General features: G+C 33.6%; 1 protein-coding gene and 1 long non-coding RNA gene across 2 annotated transcripts; one reads left to right on the plus strand and one right to left on the minus strand.

The window, feature by feature from the left end:
- Nucleotides 1-9,845: 9,845 nt before the first annotated feature.
- LOC123655603 (juvenile hormone acid O-methyltransferase-like) lies at nt 9,846-14,266 on the minus strand. Its single transcript, XM_045591370.1, has 4 exons — nt 13,903-14,266; nt 12,296-12,467; nt 11,021-11,129; nt 9,846-10,352 (listed from the first exon to the last, which is right to left on the minus strand). The coding sequence occupies exons 1-4, from the start codon at nt 14,262-14,264 to the stop codon at nt 10,174-10,176; spliced, it is 822 nt and encodes a 273-aa protein (XP_045447326.1). The 5' UTR covers nt 14,265-14,266; the 3' UTR covers nt 9,846-10,173.
- Nucleotides 14,267-15,019: 753 nt separating this feature from the next.
- On the plus strand, nt 15,020-17,548 carry LOC123655605. The gene is made up of 2 exons (XR_006743430.1): nt 15,020-15,096; nt 17,504-17,548. It is a non-coding gene; the product is annotated as an uncharacterized LOC123655605 (long non-coding RNA).
- The last annotated feature ends 1,162 nt before the right edge of the window (nt 17,549-18,710 follow it).

Consider the following 18,710-nt stretch of genomic DNA (forward strand, 5'->3'; position numbering starts at 1 on the left):
AATAACCATCGATTATTTGTTAGTGGTTTCCAAATATCCAAATTACCATTTAGAAATTTTGTTTTACACTGCACTGGTAGTTTTGTAATCACTTTGGAGAGTATCTCACTTTCACATGACGGGTTGGCGTTTACTGAGAAGACGTTCATAATATTACATATGAAACTCTGGAAATTGTAGTTTTTACATCCTTCAAGAGAGTCAATACTGGTGTATTGAAGTTTATCTTTAGTAATCGCTGTGTACTTATTCTCCGGTATTATCATGGTGAAAGAGTCTGGCTTATTTGAGTCGTGAGGCACGGGCAATGGAATATTATGATATAGATAGAATTCCTGAGGGGCAACTAGCGGAATTTGTAATACAAATACAACCTTAAAATTAAGATAGTAACAAATTAACTTAGACATATTTATAATAGAGTATATTGAACTTAAATCTAAACTTACCGCTATTTTCATATTGTTAGGCAAATGCCTATAGTTATCGACAAGCTCTTGAAATAATTGTCTCGGTGTTATGATAGACGGATGCAGAGTATTCATATTACAAAAGAGAATAGCATTAATTAAATCTTCTAATTGAAACGATAAGTTAAGGATTGAAGTTTCTAAATTACTTAAAATAGAATTTATTTCTGAGGTTAAAATTAATTTATTTAAATTAGCAGACACATTTTTCATTGATAAAGAGAGCTTGTCAATGGCATTGAATAAACTATCTTCATTAGTTTTAAGTTTATGAAGAGAATAATTATAAGAAGAGATTACCGACGATGTGACAAGAATATTCTGTTTAACTAATGAAGTTAATTCTTTATTATTATTTTGTATTGTATTTATTGCATTGTCATATTTTACAGCGTCATTTTGATCTAAAGTACCAAAAATCTGCTTGAAAATTGTACCCATACCACCAATCCATGCGCCACGTTTTATTTTGTCGTCCAATAAGTGAGAAATAGAGGAATATTGCTTATTGATATCATGGTACCGTGTGGTTAGAGGATTAAGCATATTGTAGCATTCCGAGTTATCAAGAGCATCTGTTTGTTGACAGAGATGTCTAACGGTAACTAAAACGGACAAAATGTTTTCTATGTGCAGTTTGATGTTTGATATGTTAATTGGCATCAATACGCTGAGATGGCCATTATTAATTTTCAACTTGCCTACATAATCAAAATAGATGCCGGGACTGGAAGAGATCGGGTGGACGAAGCTTGGTGTTGCTGACGCGTGTGGGTACCAGCAAATGATATAACTGGAATGAAATGGAAATAATAATCTTATAATCTAATCTAATAAAATAATAAATGATTGTATAAAGTTATAAGTATAACATAGTAAAATAGAATTACAAAGGAGAATTAGAAGAAGTTTCAATATTTTCTGCTAATTTTAATTCGTCAAAATGATGTTTGACGTGGCGTCTATTTATCAACAGAGAAAGAGTATTGTTTCCATGGACTTTAACAACTTTAAATGGACCTTTCCAAATAGGTGACAAGGCTTTTCGAAGTCGCAGATGATTCTTGAGATAAACATAATCGCCTACTTTATACTGAATCTTTCTAGATTTATGATCATAATAAGTTTTAGAGGATTCTTTAGATCTTTGAATATATTCGAAAGCTTTTTCACGAGAAAACTTAAGTCGGTGTTGGAGCATTTTAACGTAGTCCGGATAAGTAATATATGGTTCTTTATCATAAATTGAATCTGGAATGAAGGCTTTGTGCCCAAAAAGCAATTCATACGGTGTATAATGCGTTGTGCAATGTACAGCGGTATTGTAGGCTAGCATGGCTGTAAAAACATAACGAGGCCAATTGTCCTGGTTTTCATTAATATAAGATTTTAGATATTCCTTAAGAGTAGAATGTGACCTTTCTAATGCTCCTTGTGTCTGTGGATGATAGGGTGTTGACCACAACTGCTTTATTTTTAAGAATGAACATGTCTTTTTGAAAAGGTCGGCAGTAAAATTTGTTCCCTGGTCTGTCAAAATAGTTTTTGGAATACCAAACAATGAAATGAAGTGTAGAAGACAGTCACACGTTTCTTCAGCAGAAACACTACGAAGAGGATATGCTACAGAGTATTTCGTGAGATCATCTTGCAGAGTCATTATGTACTTAAGTTTTGCCGTTCCTGACTCTGGTAGAGGACCAACGATATCAAGGGCTATTCTTTGGAAGGGGCCATTGGAGGTAGTAGTTATTTGCATTGGAGCTCTATTAACCTTTCTCAGAGCTTTATTCTCTTGACATAAAGAACAGCTTTTAACATAATTCTCAACATCTTGTCTCATACCTTTCCAATAATATCTTTCTTGTATTCTTTTAAGCATTCTGACGGAGCCTAGATGACCAGCGATTGGTAAGTCATGATTTTCTCGTAAAATCTTTTTTATTTCACTAGGAGTTGGATAAATTATATTATCATGGTATATGTGAATGGTCATATTAATATTATGAAATAAGTAAGTAAGGATGTTATAAATTTTTATAAATGAATTACTTTCAAATGGGTTTTTAAAATCAGATATTCCAATTTCATTTATGTTATTACCATTCTCTTCTAATATGTGATTTTTTACTAGTTTCAGAGTTTGGAAAATCTCTGAATAAGAGCTTTCGTTAAAATGGTGAACTTTCGTATAAATCAGGTAAGTATCTTTATTTTTATATTGTACTTTATTAAAGGAGTAAAGCTGTTTCTCGCAATACATGATTTCATTTGAATTTTCAATACTATTTAAGATATCTTGAACGTAAGGATTTGACTCGTCTAAGTCGATGGATGTTGGGACTAAAATAATTTTGCATTGAGATTTGAGTAACGATTCATTATGTTCAATTATTTTAGTGTCATATTGTATATTTTTACTAGCACTTTCTTTCAGGAATTTCGAATAATCTGCGTTTGATATTTTTATACTTTCAGTTTCTTCAGAAGGGTTGGTATTAAGAGAAGTAGAAGGATTTAACAACTCTAGTTCGATATTTATGTCATTAAGGTCGGTATGCTCTTGTTCGACTGGGATATTAGTAGTTTTAAGATTAGGATGTAAAATATTTTGATTAGGAACTGAAGGATAATCAGTAGGCATGGAAACAGACTTTTCGTGTATATCTACGCTTTGTGTTGGAGGATCATTAGCAGAGGGAAGAAGTAGTGGATCTAATTGGGAAGATAATTCAGGAGATGGAATATCAAGACTATCGAAATCAAGGTTTAAATCTCCACTTTGTGGACTAAGATTTATTCCTTCAAGATCTATGAGAGAATCATTTGAATCAGAGGAATTATTGGGATTTGGGATATCTTCAGGATAAACTGGATTTACAGGATATCGTGATAGTGCATCGGCTACAGAATTAAGTTTTCCTTTACGATAAATAATATCATAATCAAACTCTTCAAGTTTGAGTCTCCATCTCTGGAGCTTACTGCTTGGATCTTTGTGATTGAATAACCATTTTAAAGGACGATGATCTGTGATAATTTGAAACTTTCTTCCATATATATATGGACGGAAGGTTTTGCAACCAAAGATGATGGCCAATAATTCCTTCTCCGTTGTGCTGTAATTAGATTCGCTCTTATTTAAAGTGCGTGAGGCAAAAGCAATTGGTTTGTCCTTGCCAATTGGACCCTGAGATAAGACAGCTGCGATGGAATAGTTAGAGGCATCACATGTTAAAACAAAAGGTTTAGTAAAATCTGGATAACAGAGTATAGGAGCAGTGGTTAATTTATGTTTCAAGGAATCAAAAGCAAGTTGTTGTTGGTTCTCCCATTTAAAGGGAGTATCTTTACGTAATAGGGTAGTTAAAGGTTTTGCAATTTTAGAAAAATCTGGAATGAAACGGCGATAGTACGAGACTAAACCTAAGAAAGATTTGATGTCCTTAGGAGATTCTGGTATGGGAAATTTTGTTACTGCTTTGATTTTTTCTGGGTTGGGTTTTACTCCCTCTTCTGTAATAATGTGGCCCAGATATCCTACTTCTCTTCTCAAAAACTCGCACTTATCTGGTTGGAGTTTGAGATTAAATTTGCGTAACTTCTGAAATACTAATCTTAGGTTTTCTATTTGAGATTGTAGATTATGAGAGTAAATGACAATATCATCTAAATACACAAAACATCTAATGCCTTGAAGCCCCGAAAGTGCAGTATTCATTAGCCGCTGGAAAGTGGCTGGTGCATTTTTTAGCCCAAAAGGCATTCGAGTAAACTGATAATGTCCATTGGGAATATTAAACGCAGTTTTGGCTGCGTCAGCTGGATTCATGGGAATCTGGTGAAACCCAGAGGCGAGATCTAATGTAGAAAAGTATTTACTATTTCCGAGTTGATCTAGGATCTCATTTATTTGGGGTATAGGGTAAGTGTCACCTATCGTGACGTCATTAAGCTTTCTATAGTCTATCACTACTCGCCACTTTTGCTCCCCAGAAGCGTCTTGTTTCTTTGGGACTACCCAAATAGGTGATGACCAAGGAGAGTTAGAAGGTTCTATTATGCCTTGTTCTAACATCATCTCGGTTTGTGTCCTTACTTCTTCTTTGTGTATTTCGGGGAAGCGATATGATTTGGTATGTACAGGAACATCAGAGTTAGTTTTTATTTCGTGATTAATTGCAGTAGTGCATGTTAATATTTCTCCAGGTAAGTGAAATATATCGGAATATTCGGAACATAAATCATAAAGAGCGCTAGTTTCTTCTTCATTAAGGTGAGAAGTTCTTAATTGATCTAGAACGGACTGAGTTCTGTTATATGTGTTAATATTACTATTACTGAAATTAACTGGATAAATAGCAGGCTTTGAGACACCGAGAAGTTTTGGTTTACTAGAGATTGGAAGATCGAGATTAGAATTTAGTGTAATTAAAGAGTCGGATATATTAATAACAGATATATTAATTCTATTATTGTCTTTAACTTTAACTAAGCAGTTTGCTATCAATATATTGTCACATATATTCTGATCCAAAATGAAACCTTCTCTGATTTCGGGGTTTTTAACTGAGCATTCAATTATCATTTCTGTTCTAGGAGGAATAATATAGGTTGGTTCGTGAAATTGTAGTTTAACATCTTCGTTGTCTATTCTTAGATTGTCTTTATTGTAATTTATAGCGCATTTAAAACTGTCTAACATATCTGATCCTATTATTCCATCGTATGGCAAGTTAATATCTTTTACTACGTGAAACTTGTAGGATACGTGTTTGCGTAGTGATTTATTTAAATACAATTTAAGATTAAAGTGACCCATTGTTTGGGTACATTCTTCTGCGGGATCTATTCCTTTAAGGTTAATGATTTCATGAGTAAGTTTTGGAAGATTTTGAATGCAAGAAAATTTAATTAGACTTATTGAGGATCCAGAATCTATTAATAGAGATAGAGGCTTATTAGATAAAGAAGTATGTACTTGAATATGTGGAAGTAATATTTTTGTTGGATCAGAAGTAATTTCGAATATATCTAATTCTTTTTTAATAGGAAGCACGGTTTCAGTAGATTCAGTGGACAGACTTCCGGAAGACGCAGTGGTTTTGTTACTTAAAGGTACAGCGGGTTTAGTGGATACAGTAGTTTTATTACTCACATTGGATTTACAGGATACAGTGGATTTAGGAGACACGGTGTTTCTTTTAGATATAGTAGGTTTAAAAGATACAGTCGCTTTATTAGATACAGTGTTTTTAAAAGATTCAGTGGATTCAGTGGATTCAGTGGATTCAGTGGATTCAGTGGATTCAGTGGATTTAGTGAAATTAGCAGTAACTAATTTAGTGTCGATTTTCCTTTTGGGGTGTCTCACACGACACCATCGTGAGACATTCGATAGTTTTTTTCATCATCGCCATTTATCTCATCGCGAAGTTGTTCTACACATTCGTGGGTAAAGTTAACGCGTTGTTGAGCTCTAGATGACGAGGGTTGATTATACATTCTATTGTTATACTCTCTTTTCCTACAATTTTCGATGGAATGTCCAATATTCTTACAATACCTACAAATAATTTGGTTTCTAGTACTGGGGTAGTCGCGTTTTGGTAAATTTGGTTGATTCTGAGCAAATTGCTGGGGCTTTTGAGAATTTTGTACAGATTTAGGGCTAAAGCTGCTACGCATAGGTTTACTTAATTCAGTCATTAATCGCGGAGTAGATTTATACAGTGTTTGTTGAATACGTTCTTCGGAAACAGCTATGTTTGTCGCTTCATTTAATGTTTTAGGAGATCTACATCTGGTAATATTAGAGATTCTGGGGTGTAAGCCTATTAAGAAGTGGTGGAGAGCTAACTCTTCCATGGCCGCCGTTCGGCCCGCTATCTCTTTAACTTTGGACGTGCTCAGCGAAATTTCGGTCAAAAGTTGGGACAGGCACGTTTCTATTCTCAAAGAGAATTGGGATACAGATTCCTGCAACCCTTGTTTACATTCTTGCAATTCCATTAAAAGATGCGAGTAATGTTTCCTCACACTGAATTGATTTTTTAAAAAGTCTTTGAGTTGTTCCCAAGAAATAAACTCTTTAATGGAACAGGCAACTTCGGCCTTGCCACTGAGCTGACATAGAATATATTTAAATACTATTGGTTTTTGGACTTCTGTTGCAAGGTCATATGCATTGTTACAATTTATCAGGAATGAGTTGAGGGTTTCCCTAGAACCGTCATATGGTTTTATGAATTTTAAAAGAATATTAAGTTCTATCTCGGGAGTTGAATTCATCTTTTTTCCTCTCTGTTTTCTTTGTTCTACGGTATTTATAGGTCTTTCATCCTCAGATTCGGAGGGCAAATCAACGTGGGTCGGTACGTGTAATGTTTCGACTCTAGCAGCTTTTGGTACTTTAGGTTCTGCCATAGTTCTTTTAAATTAATAATATACGTAGTAAATACTTAATTCGATATAGTAAAACAAGAAACAGTGAAAGTATACGCACAAGATATTGAAAAAAAAGGAAAAATGTAATAGTAACAAACTGTTTTAGAATTTAAAATAACAAAATTATTGTATAAAACTATTACAAAAGCCCACCTCGATTCTATAAATATATTGTGTAGCTATATCGTAAGCCAGACTCACGTTGCGCAGAACGCCACGGTGGTCCTGATAAGAAGCATATCGGTTTTCGCAGTTGCAGTGTGGAGCCTTGGATGCAAGCTCAATCTCGTTCGACCAAACTATGATGATAATTCACTTTTACGAATGTTTATTTAATAATTGCGGTTTTGTGTTCACAATAAAGTTTTTATTTTATTTTATTATATATTTTTTTTGTTTTCACTTCACATGCAAGAGTTAAACTTTTCTCACAGAAATAGTATAATAACACAAATAGTAAAATAGTTATCACTAATTAATTTTGTTTTCACATTTTATTTCACTTTCACACTGGAAGGCGTACCGGGGATCTCTTTTGAAATCCTTTCACGCTGCCACCAAATTGTTATAACGGATATAGTATTTTAGTTTTTAAAAAAAAACTATTTATTAATATTTATTAAAAGTTTATTATATTTATTCACATTAACTATATTTATTCACTAGAACTAGAATAGGATTTAGAATTGGAATATTATTTAATCTTTAGGCAGCCGATGCCTTCGGGATATGGGATTAGACTAACTACCAAAGGTTCTAACAATGATCATATGACAATATTGCTGACGCGGTAGCGTCACAGGACTCAGCAATTCCTCTTACATAACCCGGGTATAACAGTACCTTTAATAATAAGTAATTATAATTTTCTTGTAGTCAACTTTCGCGTCGTTGAGTTGTTTTACACACGCTTGTCTCAACTTCAAGTACCTACAAGCTTTCAAGGATTTTATGCAAATGTTGCAGGTACTTTAGCAAAAACCGTGAAAAGAACGTGTTAAATGTTTGATACGTTAATCGTAAATACAAAATTAAAAGTCATAAACTTTATTTGCTGTTGAATGTAATAATGTGACTTTAACTTGGCTACAATATTGAAAAACCGAAATTAGCAAATTTCAGAAGTAGTTCGATTAAATTTTGTGTAAGCGGAAGCTTTGAAATAGCTGATCAAAGAAAAAGTAAGAAACAACTTTTAAACTTTCGCGTTTCATTATTATATTTTAATGTTCATACGGGGATTAACTGCAGACAGTCTGCCTGCGACCACGGCTGGTGTAACCTGGCCGAAACGTCAGGCCTCAAGGTAATATATTTTACCTTAAAAAATTTTGTTCGCGTTAATCCCCGTATGAACATTAAAATAAAGTAAGAAACGTTCTATTAGGTATCTATGTATGCTGTGAAAGAAATATAAAAAGTAATAAAAATGAATTAATAAATAAACAAATAAACGTTTCATATTCAACGGCCCTCATCAATCCTCCTCAATCTCTCTCTCCTGTGTCGGGTGCCCAAATGTCCAGACCACGACAAACATCTATATGGCCAATACAAATGTTTCTCGTGTCTCATGGAGATAGCTCCCGCGACCGCTAGTGAAACATACTGTGCTGTGACTGTTATGCCAACGCGTAGGTAGTCATGGAACAAGTCAATGAAATTGCTTTGAGAGTGTACAGAAGCGATTTTTATGGCACTTGTCCTATAGTTGTAACATGGCTGGAAATCTTCCTAATTATAGCGATCACTTCTCTTACTTTAACATCAAATCAATTCGACATCGTATGGAGCTGCAGGACATCAAGTTTTTCAGGACATTGGCGTTTGAGGGTTAATAAAATAAAGGATTATTTTATTAAATTGCTTCATTGTTAACAATGTAATTTTTTTCCTCGTTTAAATCTGATATTTTTAGTGATTCTCATTATAAAATTAAATAATTTTTTAGTTTTATGACGTTAACTTCTAATTTTTTAATGTATCATTTTTTAGTTTTATAGTATTAATTTAAATTCTGTTGAATTAATTAAATTTGGTTATTCTTTTCTATTCTTAATTTTTTATTGTAATTTTAATTTAATTGTAATTATATTGTATCAATTATAATTTTAATGTCATTGAATTAATTTATGATTTTTAATTCATTGTATTATTTTTTATGTTTTGTACTTTATTTTAATTTTAATACATGAATTTTAATTTTGTTAATTAATTTAAATTGCATTATTTTATTATTGACTTTATTGTAATAATTTTATTTTCATTGATTTAATTCTAGTTGCATTGTATTAATTTTAATTTTTTTAACCGACTTCAAAAAAAGGAGGAGGGTACTCAATTCGACCGTATATATATTTTCTTTTTTTTATGTATGTTCGGGGATAACTTCGTCGCTTATGAACCGCTTTTGATAATTCTTTTTTTGTTGGAAAGGGGATATCCTAGGTGTGGTACCATAATAAATAAAACCAGGATCTGATTATGGGATGCCAGAAAAAACCAGAAACCCTTGAAAATCCGCATAACTTAACTGTGTGTACGGATTTTGATGATTTTTAATTTAATTGAAAGCTGATGTTTATCATGTGGTCACATTTAAATTTCATCGAGATCTGATTTAAACTTTTGGAGTAATCTTTGATAATGCGTATTTACTTGACTATTTTTTCGTCTACCTACGTTGTATTACTTGTCGATATAATTGAAGTCAGTTTTTCTTCGTTTGCCTGCAAACACAATTATTATTGCATTGATTTTTTTTCTTGTATCTGCTTTACGTGTTTTTGAAATGAAATACTCTCAAGTAAGCTATAATTGAGGTAACACTCTGTTGTTGTACCTTGGTGTTGAAAATGGTAAATATACTCATAGTAGTCTACCTTGTTGGCGCATTATTATAAATCATTAAATGAATAAAACAAGAAATAATTCTAACTTTTATTTATTAAATATAAAAAGGGCGGTCAATATTATTAATAACATAAAACTAATATTAATTTACTTTTAAAATTTTAGATGTATCTTATACACTTAAAAACATCTGAGATAGTGAAAAAATTATAATCTTTTTGTTTGTTTTATCAAGTACATAAATAGTAGTAAAGTAAGAGAATTATTTATGATTGACTTATACCTCCTATATTGCTTTAAAAGTTTAACATTTTTGCCATACCATAAAACAATATTACATATAAGTTGTGTTTTTATAAGACTTATTACAATTTTTTACTACCAACAGTTCTTAAAAAATCGATTATTTTCTTCCCTTGGCTACAATAAGACGGTAGTTGAATGTCGCTTTGATCGGTCCATCGACGTTACTGCTCGCATGATCTATAATGCGCAAGTCTCGCAGAACATTAAAGTAATCTAGCAGAAAATCTTCCTCTAAGTCTTTTGGTATTTCGAAAGGATTGATTGATGTTACGAGACCTGAAAGTAAAAGAAGTTATTTTATTATATTAAACTTTTCACTAGATATGACAATGGAAAATTAAAAAAATCAAATAATAATTCGCTAATTTCGCGACTGTTCTGACGATTGTGACTGAAGTTTCCTGTAGCAGGACTACTGGAAGAGATTCCATCATGGGATAAGTAGTGCCTTTGTACCAGCATTGTTTATAAGAGCTATTTCCTTTTGCTATCCTAGTGTACATACATTGTTAAATAAATATAAATAAATAATAAATAGTAAACTTTAAAGATACAAAGCTCAGAAACAGTAGATCTTTGGAATAATATAGATCTTTTAGAACCCATTTTTTTTTAATCTTATACTAACTGATCCGACGAATTTTGTAATTTCATATTTTTTTTGAATTTATATATTTGTCCAGACAATAATGAACACAAAAAAATATTATTCAATTTGGGGCAGTCGTTCTGAATTGTCCCTCGTACATACATTTCAGCAATTTGTTTTCTGATTTTTATTCAATTTTCTGGACGATGTTCTTCATGTTTCATGTTTCATTCCGTAAGAACCAGAACAAAAAAAAGAAGGGTCGAATAAAATCGATTTGTTCTCAACTTATGACGTAACCAATGGAAATAGGGATTAGTTTTTTTATTTAAAAGTAGTCGTGTACTAAACTTACCTTTGAGTACATCCAAGTTTGGATAAACAAATGTCTTATGCAAACATTCGACTTCCACCGCAGTGAATCCGATCGACGTCATCATTTGTTTGACCTTCTTTTCGGGTTCCTTCGAAAAATTATAAAATACTTTATTCATTGAAAACTTAATTTCATTTTGTTTTGATTCATTTTCTTTTTGTATAAAACATTTCTCTTTTAAAAAAGACGAAGTTGGGACATGCCATGGCATTATGGCATTTTAAAAAAGTTATGTGTCCTAATTGTGTAAAATGTTTTTATGTTTGTGTTTATTTCTTATTAATAATAGTATAGTTGGTTGTGTTTTTTCTCGCAACAAACAAATTTCTAACATAAAAGTAATTTTTATATTTCTATTTAAAATATTAATTCTGAATATTTTTTTTTACTTTTTTTTTAAATAATATAGTCCAAAAATATATAATTACTATCGATGACAATGAAAATATAAAGTTTTTAAAGGTATGTATCGGACACTTCAGAGAATTCAGAATGTAAAGGGAATTGTGGCGGGGCGTTCTGTGGATATATTATTTTCACCGTCGTGGTAATCGGTAAGATGTCAACGCGTCGCTCATCTTCTCGTTTTGCGAAAGTCTTAGCCTTGTCTTTTTTATGACCATATCAATAACCATGCACATGTTTTCATACCTGTATGTATGTTTTTATATTGTATCGATGTATGTATGTATGTATGTAAGTATGTATGTATATTTGACGTTTGGCGTTTGGGGCGTGTAATTAAAAGTCTCTCTCAGACACACACTCATCAGCCTATTGTAGTCCACTGCTGGACCTAGGCCTTCATAAGATCGCGCCAAACATTCCGGCCCCAAAACAGCCGGAAATAGTAGGGCTGCCGGGAACTAAGGGCCAAAATTTTTGGCGCGTACTCATGAGTTTTGCCCGCTGTCACCAGGCGGGTTGGCGAAGACCTTTTTTTTATTAATTGGATTTTTTGTTATTAATGTCTTTTTTTATTCAATTGTATAAGAATGCTTATTTTTTAAACATCAACCTACCTCAACGCTTTTTTTGTTAATAGTAGATAAAGACTTCCAGTACGCCTTTTGCGCAACATGTTATCTTAACTTCTGTAATAAAGATTAAATAAATAATGCTATCATTATTTATTTAACCTTTATTCTATATCAAAGACAATTCGATATTAAATATACGAAAAATTACTATTTTTAAGATAATCATGTGAACACGAAATGCAAAAAGTTATCATTGATAATGAATAGAACTTACCTGACAATCAGTATAGGGTGAAATAAAGCGTTCAACATCTTTCACCCAAAACTTCCATTTTGTTGACCGAGATAGGACGCGGTAAACGTCAAAAACCGGCGTGTGAGCCAGGAATACTAAAAAGCACTCGCCTCCCTCTGATAGTAGATCATATATGTTTTCAAACGCCACCCTGAAATTATGATTTTATTTAAGATATTTATTATTACTCTAGATTAATTTTTAAATATAGAAAAATGAATTTTGTTGAATAAATATAGGATTAGGCTAGGATTCTGGGTATAACGTTTGTGCATCAAAAATACTATCAGAATAATATGCTATAGTACATCCCTAAGTCACAACAATTTAATTACTGTCCTCGTTCTTAGAAATTCAATTAAAATAATTAAATAATTGTTTATTTTTTAAGGAGTACTTATGTTTTCAAACGCCACCCTGAAATTATGATTTTATTTAAGATATTTATTATTACTCTAGATTAATTTTTAAATATAGAAAAATTTATTTTGTTGAATAAATATAGGATTAGGCTAGGATTCTGGGTATAACGTTTGTGCATCAAAAATACTATCAGAATAATATGCTATAGTACATCCCTAAGTCACAACAATTTAATTACTGTCCTCGTTCTTAGAAATTCAATTAAAATAATTAAATAATTGTTTATTTTTTAAGGAGTACTAATTGTGTTTGCTCGCAAACGAAAAAACAAAAACACTTCATTCACATCGACAAGTAAATACGCGTTATTAAAGATTACTCAAATAGTACTAATTACTTCTTGATCAAAATTAAACGCGAATGCAAGACAAGCATCAGCTTTTGATTAAACTGAGGTAGAACACAGCAGGAAATTTCCCGCTCAAAATATGGAGCAGACCGACTGGGGTAGTACCTCGACCTTAGAGAAGATCACAACTAAATAATACTGCTTTCAGTGATGTGTTCCTGTTGGTGAGTAAGGTGACCAGAGTTCCTGGGGGAATTGGGGATAGGGTCGGTAATGCGCTTGCGATGCTTCTGATGTTGCAGACATTTATAAGCTACGGTAATAGCTTAGCATCAGGTGAGCCGTACGCTTGTTTGCCGACCTAGTTATATAAATAAATAAAAAATTAAAATGATTAACATCGATATACCCAGTGAAAAGTTATGCGGTATAATACAACGTAGGTCGACGAAAAAATATCAAGTAAATACGGATTATTAAATGTAACTTGAAAAGTACTAGAAAGATCGCAATTTAATTTAAGTGGAACCACATGACACGTTACTGCCGTACACGTGCCTTTCGATTAAAATAAAAAAAAACATAAAAATCTGTCCACCCAGTCAAAAGTTCCGGGCTAACATATATTAAAAAAAAATGAGAACTTTGTCTTTTGCAAGTCCTTCAGCCAGTCCTTAACGTTTTATGTAAGAGAAGAGTTGATAAAATAAATATAACTAATTAAACCGTCTCGAAAAGTGGAAATAGAACTCGCATATGAAGAATTTTATGTAAAATGTAAAATATAATTAACAAATTATAAAAAATTAGAGCATGGTAAAAAATTAGAATTAAATAGTAATTAAAATATATAATAAATTTAGGAATTACTCACTCTTGTTGTTGGATCCAATGTAAGGCGTAGAATGAAAATGCGTGATCAAAAGTTCCTCGAAGCTTGTTTGGCAAGTCGCCCTCGATGTTCAGCACCATGAAACTGGTGTGATCATTCGCGTACTGCTTATTAGCAAACTGTACCATGTTTTCGTTAATATCACAACCTACCAGTCTTTCACAATTATCGGGGATAAATTTTTTTAGTATACCCACCGTTACGCCTCCATCTCCGCAACCAATGTCTAAAACCGTAATTTCGCCGTTTTTCCATTTAATTCGATTTCCATATTCTTCTAAACATTGCAGAGCATCCGTTTTTGTTATAATATTGCTTTTATTATATAATTCAGCGTCGTTCATTTTCGTATATCTTTTAGAGATATTTGTTTGATTCGGGTTTGAGTGCGTTAAATCGCTGCGTTTGGTTCGGTTTCAACTGACAGTCTCGTCAAGAGTGCGGTGCGTAAGTATTTATATATTCCGCCGATACAAGGTATAGTCGACCGCTTTGGTACGGTGTGTTACGGGATTTTCCTCAAAATTTGAAAATGATGTATGTGCAACGATTGGAACATTAATTTTTATCATTATCTAAATTAATAACAGAAGTTGTACGTAAATATGTGAAAACGTTAGTCAAATGCGTCTGAATAATGAATTAGCAAGTGCTTGCAATTTACTTATTGTTTATTTTTATCCAGTAATTTACGATCCTAACGTTTCCTCAAAATCCTTATTCTATTATTTCGATTGTATTTAATTGAATAAAATATAATAAAAATTGTTATAATTGTGTTTGCTAGCTAAGAAAAAATAATTGTATTTGCTCGCAAACGAAAAAAAAACCGACTTCAATTACATCGACGAGTAATACAACGTAGATCGACGAAAAAATAGTAAAGTAACTACGCGTTATCATAGATCACTCAAAAAGTGGATATCAGATCTCGATAAAATTTATATGTGACCACATGATAAACATCAGCTTTCAATTAAATTATTCGATTAATTTTCGAAAAAAATTACCAAAATCGGTACACCCAGTAATAAATTATTGCGGATTTTCGAGAGTTTCCCTCGATTTGTCTAGGATCCCATCATCAGATCCTGGTTTCCTTATCATGATACCAAACTAGGGATATCCCCTTTCCAACAAAAAAAGAATTATTAAAATCGGTATTTCCAGTAGAAAGTTATGCGGTATAATACAATGTAGGTCGACGAAAAAAGCGTCAAGTAAAAACGCATTATTAGATGTAACTCGAAAAGTACTTATTAGATCTCAAATAAATTTAAATGGAAACAATTGACACACACTACCTTTCGATTAAAAAATTTTTTGTCGAAATCGGTCCACCGCACCCGGTCAAAAGTTCTGATGTAACATACATAAAAAAAATACAATCGAATTGAGAACCTCCTCCTTTTTGGAATTCGGTTAAAAAACCGATTTCAATTACATGACCATTGACACAACGTAGGCAGACAAAAGTCAAGTAAACACGCGTTATCAAATATTACTCAAAAAGTTGTAATCAGATTTCGATTAAATTTAAACGCGTTTACGAAAATCGGTACGCCCAGTAAAAAGTTATGAACTATAATACAACGTAGGTCAACGAAAAACTAGTCAAGTAAATACCCATTATTAACGAGAATTCAAAAATTAAACGCTCAAATATAATACTACATTATAGTAAATGTGGGTAAACCTCCCGTGATCGAAAGTTGTTTGCAAGCGCCGTGTTAATTAATTGAAAATATTAGAAATGGTTAATTCATTTGGAAGTGCGATTAATTACCTCACTGAAAGTGTGCTTGAGCTGCAAAACAAAGTTTCATCACTTGAAAAGACTATTCAAGAGCATAACAGCGTAACTAACAAAAAACGAGTGTGCTTTAGACCACACGACTGAAGTAAAACTTCTGTACAATATGCCTGCACTGTGTCTTGAATATATTGTTAGAAACACACACAAAGAAACTAACGCCATTTAGCGGCAACCATTGAAACCACACAAAGACAGAGACCGCATGAAACTCTCTACTCAATACTAGGTGGCGTTAGAGGAACTACTGTGGAACTATATAGAAGTATAGTCTCGAAAACCGGGTACATGCGTGAACTTTCCAGACTGTTCTGGGCCTCGTCTCGGCCGATATCAATAGCCGCAGGGAGGCGAGCGAGTTAAATTGAGTTTGAGCGATCTTCGAGGCGACTTCAAAGTGAAAACTAGTGATCAAGAATGATACCGGCGAAACCTACGGCATTGGCTACGACTTAGGACATCGTTAGTGCTTAGTGGTTGAACCCTAGTGCTTTGTGTTGGACCTAGTGCTAGTAAATAAAGTCTCCAAAAGAGTCAGCAGGTCTTTCTCTCCAAATCCTTCGAACCCTAACACGTAACAACTGGTGTCAGAAGTGGTATTTAGAGATGCCATTGACTCCGAGAGAGAACTTCAAGGAGGGCGTCAGGACAAGGGCACAACCAGCTGAGGAAGCCACACCCACTGAGTATCAAGCCCCACCCACTGGCTCCATCCACCTTCCCAAGCCCACCAGATGCACCGTAGCTTCTAGAGACCCTCAAGTGGCTCTTCAACAAGAAAGGTTAATTGAATTAATGGAGCTGCAAAGGGTTGAGATTCGGCTCAAGCTCGGTGATTTGCAAGAATCGCAAGAGCAACAAAAACACCTCCAAGAAAAAGTGCTTTGGGCTATAAAAGATGTTAGTGACTCCTATGAAGAAAAGTTCTGGAGTCATGTGCTACAAGTGCGGCGAGAGAGGCCATCTTCAGCTCAACTGTCCGTAAAAGGAGACCCAGATGTCAAGGATGAAAAGGATCGAGGAACAAATAGAGGAGCTGAAGAAGCAAGGGGGCTTCGTCCCCTACCCGGGATCAGGAAAACGCATAAAAGCCAGGACTAAGGAGCGAGTACTGGCTGACGTGGAGGAAGCCCCGATAACTGTTATCTTCCAGGCACGCAGCGGAAAGATGCATGGGAATGCCGACGCACTCTCACGAAGGCCGCGTTCAGAAGACTTGTGACATTGTGTTAAGCAGGAATCTAATGAAGTAACATTAAAGCTAACGAGAACAAGTCGCTTGGGTCTCTGGGAGAATGATACTATGAGGGAGTCTCAAGAAAGAGATCACGACCTTCGGCACATCATTATGTGTTATAAAAACAATTGTAAAACTTTGAATCATTATTTAAGAATGAATATTTTATTTTAAATTTGTTTCTTTCGGAAAATATTAAAACTGTACCTCATATCAATATGGCTAATTTTTATTTAAAGGTTGTTTTAAATTTATTACCTGTTATGTGTAATGATGAAACAAGCATTAAACAATTAATAGCTTATATTAAATACTGCTATATACTCTTTGTCAACGTTATAAAAAAAACCGACTTCACTTACATCGATATAATACAACGTTGGTAGACGAAAAAATTGTCAAGTATATACGCGTTATCAAAGATTACTCAAAAAGTTGTAATAAGATATGGATGAAATTTAAATATAACCATATAATAAACATCAACTTTCGATTAAATTAAAAATTATCAAAATCGGTACACCCAGTAATAGGTTATGCGGTAAAATACAACGAAGGTCGACGAAAGAATAGTGAAGTAAAAACGCATTTTTAGATATAGATCGAAAAGTAGTTGTTAGATCTCAAATAAATTTAAATGGGTCCAAATGACACACACCACCTTTCGATTAAAAAAAATTCGATTTCGGTCCACCCGGTCAAAAGTTCTGAAGTAACATACATAAAAAATACGATTGAACGACGGACGACGAATTGAGAACCTTCTTCTTTTCGGAAGTCGGTTAAAAAAGCAGGTTAAAGCAAGGTGCTAAGTTAAGTCTTTAGAGCGATTATGCTCATGTTGAGGTTTTGATAAATTCAAATAAAGAAAATAGATAACAAAAATTAAGGCAGCACGAAATGTCAATTTATGACTATGGGAAACAAATGACAGAATTGTTTGTGAACCTTACTATGTCGCAGGCCAACGGAAATTTAGATCGCTAAAATATTTTGAAACCTATAAATGAAAAACAACCAATTAAACAGTTTTCTCATTATTTAAGAAATCACAAGCTCATCATAACAACTGTACCCACGTGGAGGATGTAATCAGGGAGTGTATTCATATCGAGGGCAGTACAACAAGACGGACGAAAACTGGAAGCCAGAGAGTGCATGGCATTAATTAAAGTCACATGGTCAAGGACAAGGACTTTGCTATCCCCATAATAATCGAGTTACGTTTAATAATTATCGCGGAAATCGAAGAATATTAGTGAAAATTCAGATGATGCGTCGTTTTAATCTCGACTAGATAAGTTTTTTCGTGAATAAACAAAACCATTCAGTTTTAATTACCGATAATAGTAATTTATTTATTAATTATTCCATGCAATAAAACTTATTCATCACAAGTCATGAGAGTCATTGTCCGCTATAACATATTATAATAACACTACATATAGTAGGTCAGCTCAGTCAGTCAGCTCAACCTATTGCAGTCCACTGCTGGACATAGGCCTCCCTAAGTTCGCGCCAAACATCCCGGTTTTCCGCAATCCTCATCCAGCCTACACCGGCAATCTTACGTAGATCGTCGGTCCAACGAGCCGGTGGACGTCCCACACTGCGTTTGCCAAGACGCGGTCTCCATTCCAGGACCCGTCTGCTCCAACGACCATCGGTCCTGCGGCACAGATGGTCAGCCCATTGCCACTACTTGCTAATTCTGTGGGATATGTCGGTTACTTTCGTTCT

This window comes from Melitaea cinxia, chromosome 8 (genome assembly GCF_905220565.1).
Source record: "Melitaea cinxia chromosome 8, ilMelCinx1.1, whole genome shotgun sequence".
Lineage (NCBI taxonomy): Eukaryota > Metazoa > Arthropoda > Insecta > Lepidoptera > Nymphalidae > Melitaea > Melitaea cinxia.

Bases quoted from the DNA above. Each gene is read 5' to 3' on its own strand.
- LOC123655603 (XM_045591370.1), bottom strand. From the start codon at position 14,264: ATGAACGACGCTGAATTATATAATAAAAGCAATATTATAACAAAAACG. The intron at 12,468-13,902 runs GTGAGTAATTCC...TCATAATTTCAG, and splicing joins CATTGGATCCAACAACAAGA to GGTGGCGTTTGAAAACATAT. The intron at 11,130-12,295 runs GTAAGTTCTATT...AATTTTTCGAAG, and splicing joins CACCCTATACTGATTGTCAG to GAACCCGAAAAGAAGGTCAA.